Below are 14976 nucleotides of genomic sequence, written 5' to 3' on the forward strand. Positions count from 1 at the left end.
TTTGTTTATTTTTACTTACTGTTCACCCTGTAGGACTATAATCTCTCAAGCCGACATCTTGGCGACGTTTCAAGGTAATTTGGAGATAAATTAGGTCTAAGAACTAAATGACCTCATCACTATTACCCCAAAAGTTTTATACTTTCAATGTTCACAGTATTCACAGGAAACGTGGCATTATCATCCACCCCAGTTACAAAAAAAAGCATCAGATCAGTACAGTCAAACTAGGTTAGTAGGTAGTTAGGATCAAATGATAGTCCAAGCTGTACCCGCATCACCAAAACACTTTAACTTTATTGGAAAGCCAGTTATGATACAAAAAAAAGATTGTAGAAATAACTTAAACGCTATGTGGTTACACTGTATTTTATTATATTTGTGTATTTTGTCTACCCAGGATCCTTGGTTTTTGGCTAAATCGCCTTGTGCAGAGGTGTGATGGCGACCGAGGGAGTGACACGTGACTCGTCTCTCTTTTTTCCCCCCTTTCCTTTCCAGACTTTGTGCCACTCAACCCTGCAGCCCATCAAATTGAATTCACACGTCATAATATGACATAATTCAATTCTCCCGTTATCCTTCGTTCACCATTCCGACGTTTTCATTTTCATTCACCTGTTTAATTTCGATTGCATGTGGTCCGTTCATCCCTTATTGCACATCTTCTCGCGTTAGTCTCTGCAAACATACTTGCCTTCACATTCGTGTCAATAGAAAGTTAAAGGGTTCTTTGAGTTGTGCTGATGGGTCCAAACCCCAAACCATGTTTCACCTCCTCTTTTGGCTCTATGTGTTTATAGGGGGGGGTGAACCCGAGAGGAGAACAAGCGGAAACAAGGGCCCTGTGCACTTCCCCTTGGCTGGAGGTCCAACTGGAGAGCCTAAGGTGAGGGTTCTCCATCTCAGACCTCCTGGGGACCTTCACCTCAGACCTCCAGGGGGGTCCACATGTCTCAATCTTAGACCTCCAGGGAGTCCGGCGGCTCCTCAGGCCCCTGCGGGGGCTCGGGCTGCTGGCGGCTGATGGGTTTGTTGCACATGGGACAGACGCTGCGGATCTCCAACCACTTGGACAGACACCTGAGGAGAGCAGGTAGACTTTTAGGAGCTGTAGAAGTACAGCCGTATGAGGCAGTAACAGGTAGGTGACTTTCATTTGTGACAAAACTTGAGTTTACACAGTGAAACTGACAATGGGAAATATGAGATATCTATGAGAATCTAGGACAATAACTTTCTTTCGCTGAACACTAATGCGCTGGAAGAAATATTCAAATTCCACTTAAACAAACAATGAACGGAAATGAGCTCTTGTGTTGCAAGTTCATAATTGCAGGGCTGTACTAATGCATCTTCATTAATTCCAAGACAACAAGTTTCACGCTCAAAGTGAGGACTATCAGTACCAATGAAAAGTTAGTCTCTTCGTTAAATTTGCTGGTCTAGGATACGGATACTCATGATGGAAGCAGAGAGAAGTGTCACTTGGCGTTTTTTTTGCCACTTTAAACTCCCACGCCCAAGCTGCAGGGGAAGAGCAGGACGCTGAGGGGAAACTCGTGATGACATTAAAATTTATAACATATCGGCTTGTCAAGTATTTGCTTGCTACTTCCCTGGGGCGCTATTTTCCAAAATTAGCAAGAGTTAAAAAGAGTTATGTCGGAGTAGGTGGTTTCGGCTAAAAAGATTCCTTGCTTAAGCAGCAAGCGGAATTTTTGCCATGTGATCCAACGGGCTAGTCCAGATTTTTGTACGTGACACCAAAAAAAAAAAATATCCAGAGTTTGATTTGGAAAGAAATATTGCAAAATTGTGCGATTCCTCTAAGTTAAGGAAGGAAGTGCTACTTGACGACCTGAATAAACACGGTTAGATAACGCACAAAGGCAAACAGACCCCACCCGGCTGTCACACTCGAGTCGTAGTTCTTTAAAAACACGTGTTTCACCAGGAGGACACCTCTCGTTGCGTTCCCGGTGTTTCTTACTTCTTGTGGAAGGCGTGGGAGCACGGACACACGGCCAGTTCATCTCGGCTGCGGAATTCCTCCAGACACACGGCGCAGGTTTGCTGCCAGGGGGGAAAAGGAAGGAAACGGTGAAACACAAAGACTGAAAAATAGCAAAAATAGCCTAACACCAAAGAAATTAGCCAAATAAAAAAAATTTAATCGTCTAATATATTAAAATATACAGAATATACAAATAGCAATTATATGCAAAGGATGAGTTAAGTTAAATGGCAATATCTGGCAGATATTAAATATGAATCTAAATATACTTACACTTCATATATACTTAAGATATATCTAGACTCAAATTCAGTCCCAAATCAAACTTAACAACAAACCAGCTCTTTGCATATTAAGTCATTCCATCCCAGGAAGACACCATTACCCTGTGAAAGTGTTTTGGAAACGTCGTCATGTTCAATGTCATTTCTTGAATTTGGATGATTGAACCTTTTCCATACAATACTTACAATATTCTGGGACAAATATGGCAGCCAAATCTAAATTGTCCCTTATAGGCTAACATATAGGTAGTAGTCACATCACGCGGCATTCTAGTCAATGTCAGATATTTCACTTACACCAAGCAAACTGTGTTTCTTTCCCGCTCCTTTCAAAACGACCTGGCGAGACGAAAAAAGCCACTGTCAGAATACGCACGCGCAATAAACGCGGTCGTGTGATTCTGAAAAATGTTCTTAACAAGGAGTGATAGTGATTAAAGCAACTTTCATGCTGTTCTAAATTTGGCAAGGGTGCAGAAGAATATTACCTCGTTGTAGCTGTATTGTTCTCTTGTACCTTGTCCTCTTAATCTGGGGAGGGGGTAGAAAAACACATTTATTACATTGAAAAAAATATGTTTATTTCCTGGGATGCCATTGTTTTGGTTTTAGCATCGGTCTTTCAGGACAGGCCTTGTCACGCTGAAGGCGTCGGCCTTAAGCCTGGAATGCATTCCGGTGCTCTGTTCAAGATTCAAGATTCAAGTACCAGTCTGCATTTAAACCAAAACAAACAGCTGGATTAACTAAAAACACTCCCCATTAAACACCAATGCATGTTCTAAATCTGCTACCACAGACCAAGTCAAGGTCTGAAACTTATGGATAACATCCTTCAGGATTACCTTGATCATTTGTTTTATTTGAATGTCCGCCTTTGATAATCCAGTGTCTAATATCTAGGCTATGGTCTCTTTTTTAAATGCCATTAAATAGAGGCATGGAATATCAGTTTCTTTAGAGTAACCAATACCAGTGAGTAGTTTTGCGTATAGTAGAGTACTCTAGTTTCTCTCCCATTGAGTAATACATATCATAATACTGTACTTGTAACTTGGTATAGTATTTATCAAGTAATGACACACATGGCCTACAAAGTTTCATCATGGCTTTATCCTCTGGAAATGAATTGAATTAATATCACAAATGATATTTCAAATACCAGAGGGAGTTAGAAGCTGTGGTATTACCTGAACAGGTAGCAGCAGAAGAGCAGGCTCAGGATGAAGACGAAGAGGCCGATGCCCAGAATCATGACGTAGATGTTGAGGGGCAGGTGGTAGATCTTCTCGGACGTCATTGCGCAGCGAGTGTAAGGGTTCTGCAAAAGCAGAGGGAGAGAGGACGCCGGGGGTCAGGAAGATTGCGGATCGCAATAACATCAAATAAAATGACATTCAATCCAAATACTTTGGCTTTGCAACTCGCTGCGTGTGAAAATCAAAGGGGACGGGCCGGTGTCGATGTGTGTTTTCAAAGCTGTGGACAACTAGCATTACACAGATTAGGAAGTACTGTAGAAGCTATAGAGTAAAAGTACTGTGGAATCAACTCTTATTGTACATTGTTAAACCGGTACATTGATCAAGGGGAAGGAGTAAGAGATAGTCTGGAATGTTAGAATCTTTTTGATTGATCTCGTTGCCACGGTAACCTGGCTGGCATTCTTTTTTTTCTAGACGCTGTCGGGAACAGCATAACCTCCCCCTGGTTGTGGACATAGGAAAAGTCTCCCGGGTTGGGACGGTTGCTGAATCGCTTCCGCTCCTCCGCCTAAAAGTAGGACAAAATGTGCGTCGCTCTGAGAGTTTCTCGGCGGGTTAGTGTGTAGAAGAAAGAGTCGGAGGACGATGAATCCCCTCTTTTGCCACATTCTCCCTCCCTAGCACACCTAACCCCTAAGTATTACTCAGTCGACTAAGTATTCCTCAACCAGTATATAAGTATTTCAACTTATTTTGATCGACTTTCACATTTGCCACAAGTAAGAATAGGGACCCCACTCTCACATTTTTTAAAGACTTTCATATGAACTTTTACAACCATCCAGGAGTTTGCTGCAGTGGCCCCAAGGCCCCGGCCCCACAGCCTGCCAAAGGTTGTGCTTCTTGGAGCCAAACTGTTTAAGCCATCTGGGTTTTATTTTTTTCCCTGAAAGGAGCCATTTTCATTCCAAGTGTCAGTACTTAGGTGAAAAACAAGTAAATGCGTCGGAATGTCAAACATCAAACCCGTTCTCTCTGAGATCAAGTGCCACCACTCACATATTTCTGTTTGGTGAACTACTTTCGTTTCAAAGGTCAAATTCGCAAACCCTCAGCAAAGGGGTTATGGCAGTGTGTGTTTGTGTGTGTGTGTGTGTGTGTGTGTGTCTTTTCGCGCATAAGCAGTGTTGGGGAAGCTACTTTGAAAACCAAGCGTTGCAAGCGACCAATTCCTTCACACTGAAAGAAGTCAAACTACAGCAAAGCCACCATTTAGAGATCCAGTTTGCTCGACTTAAGTTACTTAGAAATAAAAAGTTCAAACTACTTTGTTAAAAAAATAAAATTAAAATAAAATAAAAAAAAATAATAAAAAGATCAAATCGACAATGTACATGTCATACGAAATTATAGCAAAATATAATAGAAAAAAAAGTCACATGCCAGCAAAAAAAAGACACTCGATTGAGTTTAATGCAAAAAAGTGCCCTAACCCGAAGGTTAAGGTTCACTGAATTGAATCACTTGGCTGTATCATTATACAGTCTGTGTTCTTAGATTTGTGTTTGACGTCTTTGCAGTAGAGAGTGTGTTTATGATCGGCTTGCATAGCTCACAAAGTCAAATCGTGTCGGTGGAGCGTCAGTGTCTTGCATGGCCATGGGAATGGGGATGGGGATGGGGGTGGGGATGGGGATGGGGATGGGGATGGGGATGGGGATGCGGGCTGAGACTCGGGGGATTCCATGTGTTGGGCGCCGAGCGACGCCCGCCCTTTCGCACACGCGGTCAAGAGTGCGGTGGCGGCCGCCCGACGAAGGCACTGCCCCGGCCTTCACACGGTCGGGAGGGAAGAAAAAGGGGGGCGGGGCTGGTCAAAGGGGAGAAGCAATGGTGAAATACAAAAAAAAAAATTAATAAAAATAAAAATAAAGTCATTCCTTTCCTTTAATGGTCCAAATGGGTTTGAAGTTTTAGTAGTTAACTACACAAAAAAAATTGCAAAATAATAATAATAATAATAATAATAATAATTTAACAACTTGAATCACTATGCAAATATGAATGTAGTTGATCTACCAGCAAGCTACTGCAAAATGTAGATAAAATATGAATTTAATTACATGTACACACACACACACACACTTACATGTAGTGTAAGTGTGTGTGTGTGTGTGTGTGTGTGTGTGTGTGTGTGTGTGTGCGCGCGCCTTTACCGTTGCGCCACTTGGTCATCAAACTCAGCTGGCAGAAAGGACCAGGTGACGGACCTGGTGACGGACCAGTAGCGGTGGTGAGCTCTGATGTCAGGAAACCTGGTGCAGCCCAATCTCTTGGCGGTTCCTTTCTCTGGAAAACCGTCGCTGCAGTTTACCTTCCCGTAGCCCGACACAGTCCGGATGTTTTGTTTTGGGGTTTTTTTCCCCCCGTTTGAAACCTTCACCTTCTCTCTCGTTCGGTTGACTGTTCCATCATGGCCGACTTATCCAGATGATGCTGTTGTGACTTTGGGATCATGTTTCGGTCGGTCTAACGTGTCCCCTCCTCGGTCTGGCCTCGGCTCATCGTGGTCCAGACAGTCTCAAAACGTGGAGGTTCCCGCGGGTCCCAGGTCCAGCGCTGCGGGTGGGATGTCCACGAACTCGTCCCTCGCGGCTCTGTCCCTCTTCAAAACACGGTCATGGCGCTCGCACTCCCCCCCTCTTTCCTCCCGTTATCCCGTAGTCCTTCTCTTCTGCCGGGAGACAACAGACGGAAGACACGGGTGGACCCCCCCCTCTCTCTCTCACCCCTCCAGCGGTGCAGTCGACCAGGCTCGGGTCTTCTTCTCCTCACCTCCTCCTCACCGCTGTCGTCCGTCCTCCTCTCCTCCGGCCGCCCTCCCCATCGTCTGCTCTGCCCCCAAAACAACAACAACAACAACAACAACAACACGGGGAGGCGAGCGCTCTCTCCCGGCTAAAGGTACTGCGCTAGCTCTCTGGGTTTTATGTGTCTGGGTCAGATCCCTGCTCGTGTGAGTCGCTGTCTGCACCACAGCTCTGCTTACACCCCCTTATGAGTTGGCTGCACGACATATGACGTCATGCAGAAAGGCAGGACGACGTGAATGAAAGCGTTCTCTCCCTAACCGGAGTATAGACAGGTTTGGGGGTTTGGACCAAAACTATATCTAATAAAAAAACAAAAAACAACAACTTCTCCGATCGGGTGCCATGACTGGTCCGATGTGGTCGTTGGTCGAACGCATATCAAATGAAGGCTCCTTGACTTGGAAAGGCTGAGAATCGCTGGGTTAGTGTATGAAAATGTCAGGAAATTAAGTCTTTATTTATCAGACAGTAAAGAGCAACAAATACATACAGCTTGGAATGGTTGGGGGGGGGGGGGGGGGGGTCACCAGAGATCGGGTCAGATTATCTGATGCATACGTTTCCAATAGTAATGCCTAACAATAATAACAGGTCGGAAGAAAACGCATTGATCAAACTCGGTTGCATGCTAAAAAGAAGAGTGACAGAAGGTAATATTATTTCAAGAGCACTTGGTTTGGTATGACATGGAGCTATTTGCTTGACCTTCACATGGCCCAAGCAAAGTATGGAAATAGGAATTGAGTGTCATTCTGCATGAGGAGCAGCTGCAGAAAGTGATTGGAGCACAGCTCCACCCCATGTAAATTGATACAAATAAACAGGGATGTTGTGCAGCAACGACCAGTCAGAGTGAAGGTGTGGCCCCCTGCTGGTCTTCCACGAGAAAAACCTTCCTTTTGAGACTCCAAAAAAAGTGTTCCCAAATTGCAGTATTTATAGTATTTTGTTTCTCTGTCCTCAGATATGAAGTGTCCCTATAACGAACGAATGAACAAAGACAGTTATGGAGGATGACAGATGACGTGAAGGTAGTCATAGCTAATGGCTTGTGACGTACAACGGCTTTTTCACACCGACAGTACCTTCAAGATACTTTGAACCCTTGGCATTGGTACTTGTTTGTAATTTTGTACCTTTGCCACAGTGACAAATTTGGTAAATTTGGCAACCACTGTGACAAGCCATTGCACCCCTAAAGTCCAAAGCTGTACCTTTTTATTTTTGAAGAGTAACAAAATCTTGGCATCTATAAATAAACATGACTAAATGACATGTCTGTTCAAGTATTTTATTGAGACATAGGTCATCAATTGGCCCTGCTGTCAGTACAATTTGTAACCCTTAATGGGCAGGAACAGCCACAGGGTGTGAAACACTGAGCTGCCGTGCGCCTGCTGGCTGCTGCATGGAAGTACAACAGAACAGTGTAGTTCAGTCCTCTGCTATTGAGGACTCCATGGTCATAGAAGTCAAGAACAGACAGATTCAAACGACATTGACCCAACCCCAGGTCCCCTCAGCCTCAGTCAGCTGAGCATGTCCATCTCCTTCTCCATGTCGTCCATGTTGTTCTCCGTGTTGTACTGGGCCCACTTCTGCAGCCTGCTGTACAGCGGCAGGCCTTGGTTCTCCCGGTAGAGGTAGATGCCGGTCACCCTGTTCCAGTCGGTGCTGGAGATCAAAGCTGGGGCGCTGGGATTCTCCGCCGCCGCCAGCCACCGCCGCTGCTGCTCCTCCTCCTCCTCCTCCAAGGCAACGAAGCCGAAGAAGCTCTTGACGTTGCGGGCGGCCTGGAGGCGGGCGTGGGCCATCGCCGTGCGCTGGAACAGCTCCTTTTCACTGGTGCCGAACTGGGACCAGTAGCTCTCCTGGCGGTAGCCCAGTGGGGAGAAGCAGCGATGGGCGCACATCATCAGGAAGACGGTCAGGACCATCCCTGCCACCAGCAGCCAGCCTAGTAGCTGAGAGAGAGGGATGGATAGAGAGGGAGATAGATAAATATAGCAATTTACATAAAAATGTGTGCAGTTTTCGATCCAAATCCCTTCACTGTACCTGTGACTCGTACTGCAGCCTGTTCTCTATCGGCTCCCAGAATCCCCGGAGCTCCAGGGGAACGCTGTCTGTGCAGGGGAACTTGGCCATGAGCTTTGATCCGTGACCCGACGGGAACCCGTCCAGGGACTCCGGTGTGACGAACTCGCTGAGGGCACAGGTGTAGGCCTGGCCCCGCAGCAGCGAGATGATAACCCAGGTGGCCGGGGCCACCGTCGCCCGGCCCACCACGGACCCCACCAGCGTGAAGGCCGCTGGGCTGGACAGCTTGCGGCACCGTCGGAGACGGCACTCCGAAACCAGGTCCCAGGTGCCCCGGTTCATTGCCACGCCCACCAGGAAGAAAGCCAGAGCCGGGACCCCGATGGCCGCCAGGCCGTAGCGGTAGTTCCTGCCTGGGGAGCAGGGGCAGTGGAAGGCGAACACGTTGTACATGGTCTGGCTGGCCACGGTGCCCAGTGCGATCAGCCCATTGAAGATCATCACGTCCTTGCTCTTGAAAAACAACGAGACGAACTTAAAGTTCTCCGTGACCAGGGCGCTGGCAGCCATCTTGGATCTTTATACCTCAAGGGATCACTCCACTTTAAGAGGAAAATGTCAAATTTCAGAAGCCACCGGGGGGAGAATTCGGGCAACAGAGAAGGGCTGAAGGCGGGGGATGATGTCCCAAAATTCCTTAAATCAGTGAGGAAATGAAAAGGAAGAAAGATAATATTTGCCTTGTTGCTGCCGCACCGGTGGTGAACGGTTGCCTTATGAATGGAGGCATTCAGTGAAACCAGCAGAACATAAGGTGCACTTTACTGTTAGGGAAGCTCCAAACAGAAGAGAAAGCATTCGATGTTCAAAGATGTTTGTTTCAAAATGTCCTTCGAAATGAAAACATGCCGTCCAAAGAGAAAGAAGGGGAATCACTGCAGAAAAAAGTGAAGTCATTCAAAATGCATGCAAACTTAGCTGAGTTTGGAGCTGGAATGTGAATGAGCCGGGAGTGATTCTCAAAAAAACCCCAAAGAAAACATGAAGATCCAAGAAGGACTTTTAAAGTCACGTTTCCACAAGAATATAGTAAAAAAAAAAAAAGAGAGAGTTTGAAAGCGCGAGCTCTTCCTTTATGTGTGAGTGTGTGTGTGTGTGTGGTGTTCTGTGTCTGGGTAACAGTGAGTCATATTTAGGAACTGCCCCCTGGTTTCCCTCTGCTGTGGGGAAAAAAACAAAAAAAAAACCTTTAAATGGAAACATGTGCTTGACATTGGAGCTGGGGCGTCCACAGCGCCGTGGAGTCAGCTCAGAGTGGATTGAACTGAGGAACAATGAACGAGTCGTGCTCCTCCGATGTAGGCAGCACAGCTCTCTTCCAGCTGCATGTAAATGTAAAGCGCGGCGCGGGGGTGGAGTCGGGAACTGTGCCGTGGCAAAAACAAATAGCCGCCTCATTTGCTCATATTTCCATATGTTTACAACAACACAGCAGGGCCTCCATGAACAGGGGCAGCTCGAATAGAGTCAACTTTAAATGAATGCTGAAATTTTATTGATATCGATGGAATACTCATAGAATATTCTTTTATATTTGACTTATTCATCCCCATAGGCAAATTGCGGATCTTGAGAAATTGCAGAAATGTATTGTCCTCCCCCAACTTGTTGAAATTTAAACATGTTTAAAATACAACACAAATGAATTGAATCTGCGATCTTTGATGCTAGAGTTATGAGTCATTTTCTTTAAAGCTATTTTTTTTTTTTTACTAATATCTTTTTTTAATGCAAACTCTTCAATAATCTTTGTTGATATTACCTCCGACAGGTCAAAATATAATATATTGTTTGCCGGGGAAATCACAGTCATGATTTTGTCTGTCTGAGATAATGAAGAATGCAGGACCTTATTCTTATATTTACTGTAATCCTTTAAACAAGTCACATGAAGACTCTTCCATCTGTCTATAGGGGTCTTTGAAATTTGGGACATTTCCCCGACAACACACACTACGGTGTATCCTAAAGGTTTCCACCCATAGACTTTAGATCTCAAATCACTTTCGTAAATGTTGCAAACACCGGCTCAATGTCTTTCTCCGGGATTAGAGCCAGGTGTGAACAAATAGAATTAAAAAAGTTATCTACGTTTTTTCTTTGTTCTATATATCCCCCCACCCCACCCCTCACTCTTCTCTATAAGGATATTCAATCGGAAATTCACAAGTTTCGTAGAAGGTGGAGCCATCTTTGCTCCACAAAACAAAGCAGTGGTCTTCAGTCCGAACGGAACGGGTGTGAGTGGGAAGTGAACCAAGAAGGAACCAGGAAGGGATCTGGGTCCTGGTCCACAATTTTTGGTCGGCTTTGAGCGGACTGGGTGTGTTTCTTTCAAAGTGGGCTGTGTGTGAGGCCCCCCGACGCCCCCGATCCCCTGAACCCCACTAGACGTCGGAGTAGAGGGTCTTCCCGTGGTGATCCTCCCAGGTGAAGAACACCCTGGGCTTGTGTGCCGTCCGGGTGACGTCCAGCTCGGGCTTGCAGTGGAACCACTTGTCGAGCAGCTGGTCCACCTGCTCCTGCCTGGTGATCCCGTGCAGCCTCTCTTCCTCCTCCTCCTCCTCCTCTCTGTCCTCGCCGCCCTCCCGCCGGCAGTGGCGGGCGTAGGGCGGGTGGGGCAGGTGGATCACCTCGTCGTCCCGCACGCCCTCGAAAAACTGCACAACGCAGCGGCGGGCGAAGTCACGGGCGTGCAGCACGCAGGTCTCGTCGAACAGCTTCTGCTCCACGTCCAGGTAGTTGCTCCAGTAGCGCGTCTGCAGGGAGGTGGCGTGGTCGTCCAAGCACGGCTTGATGAGGCGTCCCAGCGCCCCCAGCAGGATCAGGAGGAGCAGGATGGACCAGCCCATGGCCTGGAGGTCAGGGGTCGGGGGGATAATTCAACAATATCGTTCATCTTTTACAATTGTTCACAGCACAATCTCTCGCTGAACACTTACCACTCTGCTGCAGATTCAATGCAGTCCAATGGGGCAAAATGTTTAAGCCTTAAAAAAATCATTACATCTACTTTTCAAAAACAGGAAACTCACACTTACGAGTCACACCACTTGCCTTACTGTAGCATATTATTTGAACATGAATAAAAATAATATCCAATTTGATTTAAAACTACTTTGAGCACAATGTTGGCTACAAAAGGTTGGTCGTAGGAAGCGACTTCCTGTTTCTAGTCTCTACCATAGCATGGATGTAGCCAAAAGAGCCCAATAAAACAATAAAAACTTGCTTAGATTAGATTAAATGTTTTGGGTTTTTTTCCAAGGCTTAAACCTTTGCCCCACTGAACTGCATTTAAGCACAGTGAGAAGCTGCAGCATTTAATAGTAAGTTTCTTACTGATAAACGGTTCAGAGAGATTGTTGCTATAACAGTTATATGATGGAAACCTTATATTAAGGCCTGGATTGAAAAACTGGCAAAACCTATCCTTTTAAATGTCATTGTATAATTCTGGAATTTTTTTTTGTCTAAATGATTACCTTAAGTCCAGAATAAGAGTGACTATTATTCGAAAGAAAATATAATTACCGCATTTATAAAGTTGCTGTCGATTGAATGTGATGAATACATGAAAGATTGTTCAAAATGGGAATTTTATTGTGATGGTGTAAACCCTTCTTTATTGCCAAGCCCTATTTACACAAAGCCTCATGTACCAGCCCACTGACCGAGTCAAAGGCCTTTGAAGAGGGAATCCGTCACTGAGCCGATTGTCCTTAACACGCACAAGTTCACGAGACGACTTTGGGAGCAAGAGCGACTTACGAAGCTGACGAGCAGGACTGCATCTTTAACATTGAACTCAGGCAAAGCAGACTGAACTCATAGCTCCTAAAATCGTATAATATGCAAGATGATTTGTGTGTGTTGGGGTTTTATTGCGCCTACCTGGGAATAGCAGCGCACGTAGCGGGACACTGCTTTCTGGAAAGATGTGTTCCTGAAGATAACGTCTCCCTTGCAGGGCACCTTGGCCATGAGCTTCACCACATCCATGCCTGTGTTGATGGGCATTCCTGGAGAAAGGAAAATACCTTTTTTTTTTTTTTTTTTTTGGGGGGGGGTTCTTTGGTGTGTATATATATATATAAGTCCATCAGTGTGTGTGTGCATGTCCAGGAGTGTGTTTCCAGGTACCTGAGAAACGTTTGGGATCTACGCTCATACTGAAGAAACAAATGAAGATCTTTCCGTCCAGCAAAGTGACCAAGATCCACACCAGCGGTGCCAACAGGGCCCTCTGGACCATGGCGGAGAAGAGGTACCTATAAGTAAGGACCGGGGTTCATTTTTGGCTATTGTTATTATTATTAAAAGAGAGAGAGGCGTGTTTGGAGAGGACCTACTTGACCACATCAGGGTTCTTGGACCTCCTGCCGACGGGCCTCATCCACTCGTCCATCATGACGCCCGTGTGCCTGTTGACCAGCACGCCCAGGAGGAAGAGGATGATGGGGGGCACCACCATGACTCCCAGCGAGTACAGCTGGTTGTACTGCGGCAGGCAGGGGCAGGTGAAGTCGAAGCTGGTGTAGAGCTTGACGCTGACCAGAGCCAGCGCGATGCAGATCCCATTGGAGATGGACTGGGAGTTGGACTGGAAGTACTGCAGCACCAGCTTCAGGCGCTCCATAGCTCAGATTGTGGAGCTGCTGGGGGTGCGAATGTATCACGTACAAAAAATACTTCGTTTTTCCACAAATTGCACATCTTCCAGAATGTCAATTTATTGGTTCGGAGGTATGTTTCCCGTCAATTTTTGAAGTGTATTGCCCACATCCTGTGTACTGCTTATACACTACTCACAAAAAGTTAGGGATATTTGACTTTCGGGTGAAATTTATGGAAAATGTAAAAAGTTCATGCTACAGTGATATTTTATCATGAAAGTAGAGCATTTAAGTAGAAGCACAAAAGCCAACAACAGTGGTGGGTTTACCACAACAAAAAATGTCAATGTCTCAATAACTTGTCATGTGCCCTTGAGCATTTACAGCTTGACAACGACGTCTCATGCCCTTTACAAGTCGACTTTTTGTCTGCTGAGGCATGGCACCCCACTCTTCTATGAATGGCGGCTCTCAGGTCATTGAGGTTCTGGGGCGAGCCTCTATACGGCGACTCAGCTGATCCCATAGGTTTTCTATGGGATTCAGGTCTGGAGAAAGTGCAGGCAACTCCATTTGAGGTGCCCCAGTCTCCAGCAGCCGTTCCCTAATGATGCCACCTCCATGAGCTGGAGCATTGTCGTCCATGAAGATGAAATGAGGCCTGTGTTGTTCACGCAGGGGCACAATGACTGAATTAATGTTATTCGGGTAGTATGGGCTTGCCACTGTACCATTCACATAGTCTAGGGCAGTTCTGTATTGACTAGACACACCTGCCCACACTGTAACACCACCACCACCACCAAAGGCTCATCCGGTGACAACAGTGGCTGATGCATAGCGCTCTCCTTGACGTCTCCAACATCGTTGGCGGCCATCGTTTCTGCTTAACGTGAATCGACTTTCATCAGAGAACAGCACTGAGGCCACTGGTCCCTCGTCCAGCGTAAATGCTCCCTGGCCCATGCAAGACGATGATGCCTGTGCCTGGTGGTGTGGTCAGGTACCCTTGCAGGTCGTCTCGCACGCAGACCACGCTGATGTCAATGGTTTCGAATGGTCTGACGTGACACTTGGGTGCCTCTCACCTCCCTTAAATGTGCCTGGAGTTGAGTGGCATTCATCATCCGGCTCCGCAGGGCACTGTTCACAATGAAGCGCTCATCAGTGTGGGATGTGGCCAAAGGACGTCCACTTCTATGCCTTTCTGTGACTCTTCCAGTCTCTCTGTATCTCTGTTGCAACCTGCTGATGACACTCTGTGACACTCTAACCTCAGTGGTCACTTCCCTCTGAGAACATCCTGTTTGAAGCATCACAAAGGCGAGGTACAGTTGATCAATTGTTAGGTGTCGTCTCGGTCTCATGTCAAAATGTGAACAGCATGATGAAGAGGACTGTTTAAATACCAATTCTAATTGAACCAGGAAATGTATTGGTCGATTCATGGATCAAACACCTGTGGTGAATTTTGCCGTTCAGCTCCTTGTTAGAGAACAGCAAGTTGTGCAAAAAGTACTGAAACATTTAACAGTTTAGAGAAGGTGAAATTAGGTTCACCTGTAAATATTATAGTGCATTTTAGGTTCATCCCGAAACTTCACCCGAAAGCCGAATATCCCTAACTTTTTGTGAGTAGTGTATGTACTGGTTATTGAATGTCTATACTGTTGTGTACATATTTTATTATTTACATAAATATCCAAGCATATTTACACTGTCAGTACTTGCATTCTTAGTGCCACTGAGCCCCCAATAGATATTTTGGGTTGTTTTTTTTATTATCTGGTATATAGTGCATTTTGTACACTGTGTGTGTATGTATATATACACACATATATATATATATATACACACATATATATACACACACATATATAT

General features: G+C 45.7%; 3 protein-coding genes across 3 annotated transcripts; all 3 read right to left on the reverse strand.

Moving 5' to 3' along the window:
• Positions 1–279: 279 nt before the first annotated feature.
• On the reverse strand, positions 280–6265 carry LOC307242209 (RING finger protein 122-like). Its single transcript, XM_080016563.1, has 6 exons — positions 5723–6265; positions 3492–3622; positions 2790–2832; positions 2599–2640; positions 1994–2076; positions 280–1083 (listed from the first exon to the last, which is right to left on the reverse strand). The coding sequence occupies exons 2-6, from the start codon at positions 3599–3601 to the stop codon at positions 963–965; spliced, it is 399 nt and encodes a 132-aa protein (XP_079872689.1). The 5' UTR covers positions 3602–3622; positions 5723–6265; the 3' UTR covers positions 280–962.
• Positions 6266–7866: 1601 nt separating this feature from the next.
• Positions 7867–9001, reverse strand: LOC307242206 (calcium homeostasis modulator protein 2-like). The gene is made up of 2 exons (XM_080016560.1): positions 8438–9001; positions 7867–8343 (listed from the first exon to the last, which is right to left on the reverse strand). The coding sequence occupies exons 1-2, from the start codon at positions 8987–8989 to the stop codon at positions 7909–7911; spliced, it is 987 nt and encodes a 328-aa protein (XP_079872686.1). The 5' UTR covers positions 8990–9001; the 3' UTR covers positions 7867–7908.
• A 1865-nt stretch (positions 9002–10866) lies between these two features.
• Positions 10867–13118, reverse strand: calhm3 (calcium homeostasis modulator 3; the record flags this gene model as incomplete). The annotated part of the gene is made up of 4 exons (XM_080016561.1): positions 10867–11334; positions 12374–12501; positions 12623–12750; positions 12832–13118. 4 exons carry the CDS (start codon positions 13116–13118, stop codon positions 10867–10869), a joined length of 1011 nt encoding a protein of 336 aa, XP_079872687.1.
• Between the last annotated feature and the right edge of the window lie 1858 nt (positions 13119–14976).

This window comes from Zeus faber, assembly GCF_960531495.2.
Source record: "Zeus faber genome assembly, chromosome: 16".
In the NCBI taxonomy this organism is placed as follows: domain Eukaryota; kingdom Metazoa; phylum Chordata; class Actinopteri; order Zeiformes; family Zeidae; genus Zeus; species Zeus faber.

What these genes read in the sequence shown, in the direction of transcription:
- LOC307242206 (XM_080016560.1), bottom strand. Translation starts at nt 8,989, where the DNA reads ATGGCTGCCAGCGCCCTGGTCACGGAGAACTTTAAGTTCGTCTCGTTG. An exon ending in GGCTGCAGTACGAGTCACAG is followed by an intron (nt 8,344 to 8,437) that starts GTACAGTGAAGG and finishes CCTCTCTCTCAG; the next exon opens with CTACTAGGCTGGCTGCTGGT.
- LOC307242209 (XM_080016563.1), bottom strand. Translation starts at nt 3,601, where the DNA reads ATGACGTCCGAGAAGATCTACCACCTGCCCCTCAACATCTACGTCATG. An exon ending in AACAATACAGCTACAACGAG is followed by an intron (nt 2,641 to 2,789) that starts GTAATATTCTTC and finishes TCGTCTCGCCAG; the next exon opens with GTCGTTTTGAAAGGAGCGGG. An exon ending in AGAAACACAGTTTGCTTGGT is followed by an intron (nt 2,077 to 2,598) that starts GTAAGTGAAATA and finishes CCCCCCTGGCAG; the next exon opens with CAAACCTGCGCCGTGTGTCT.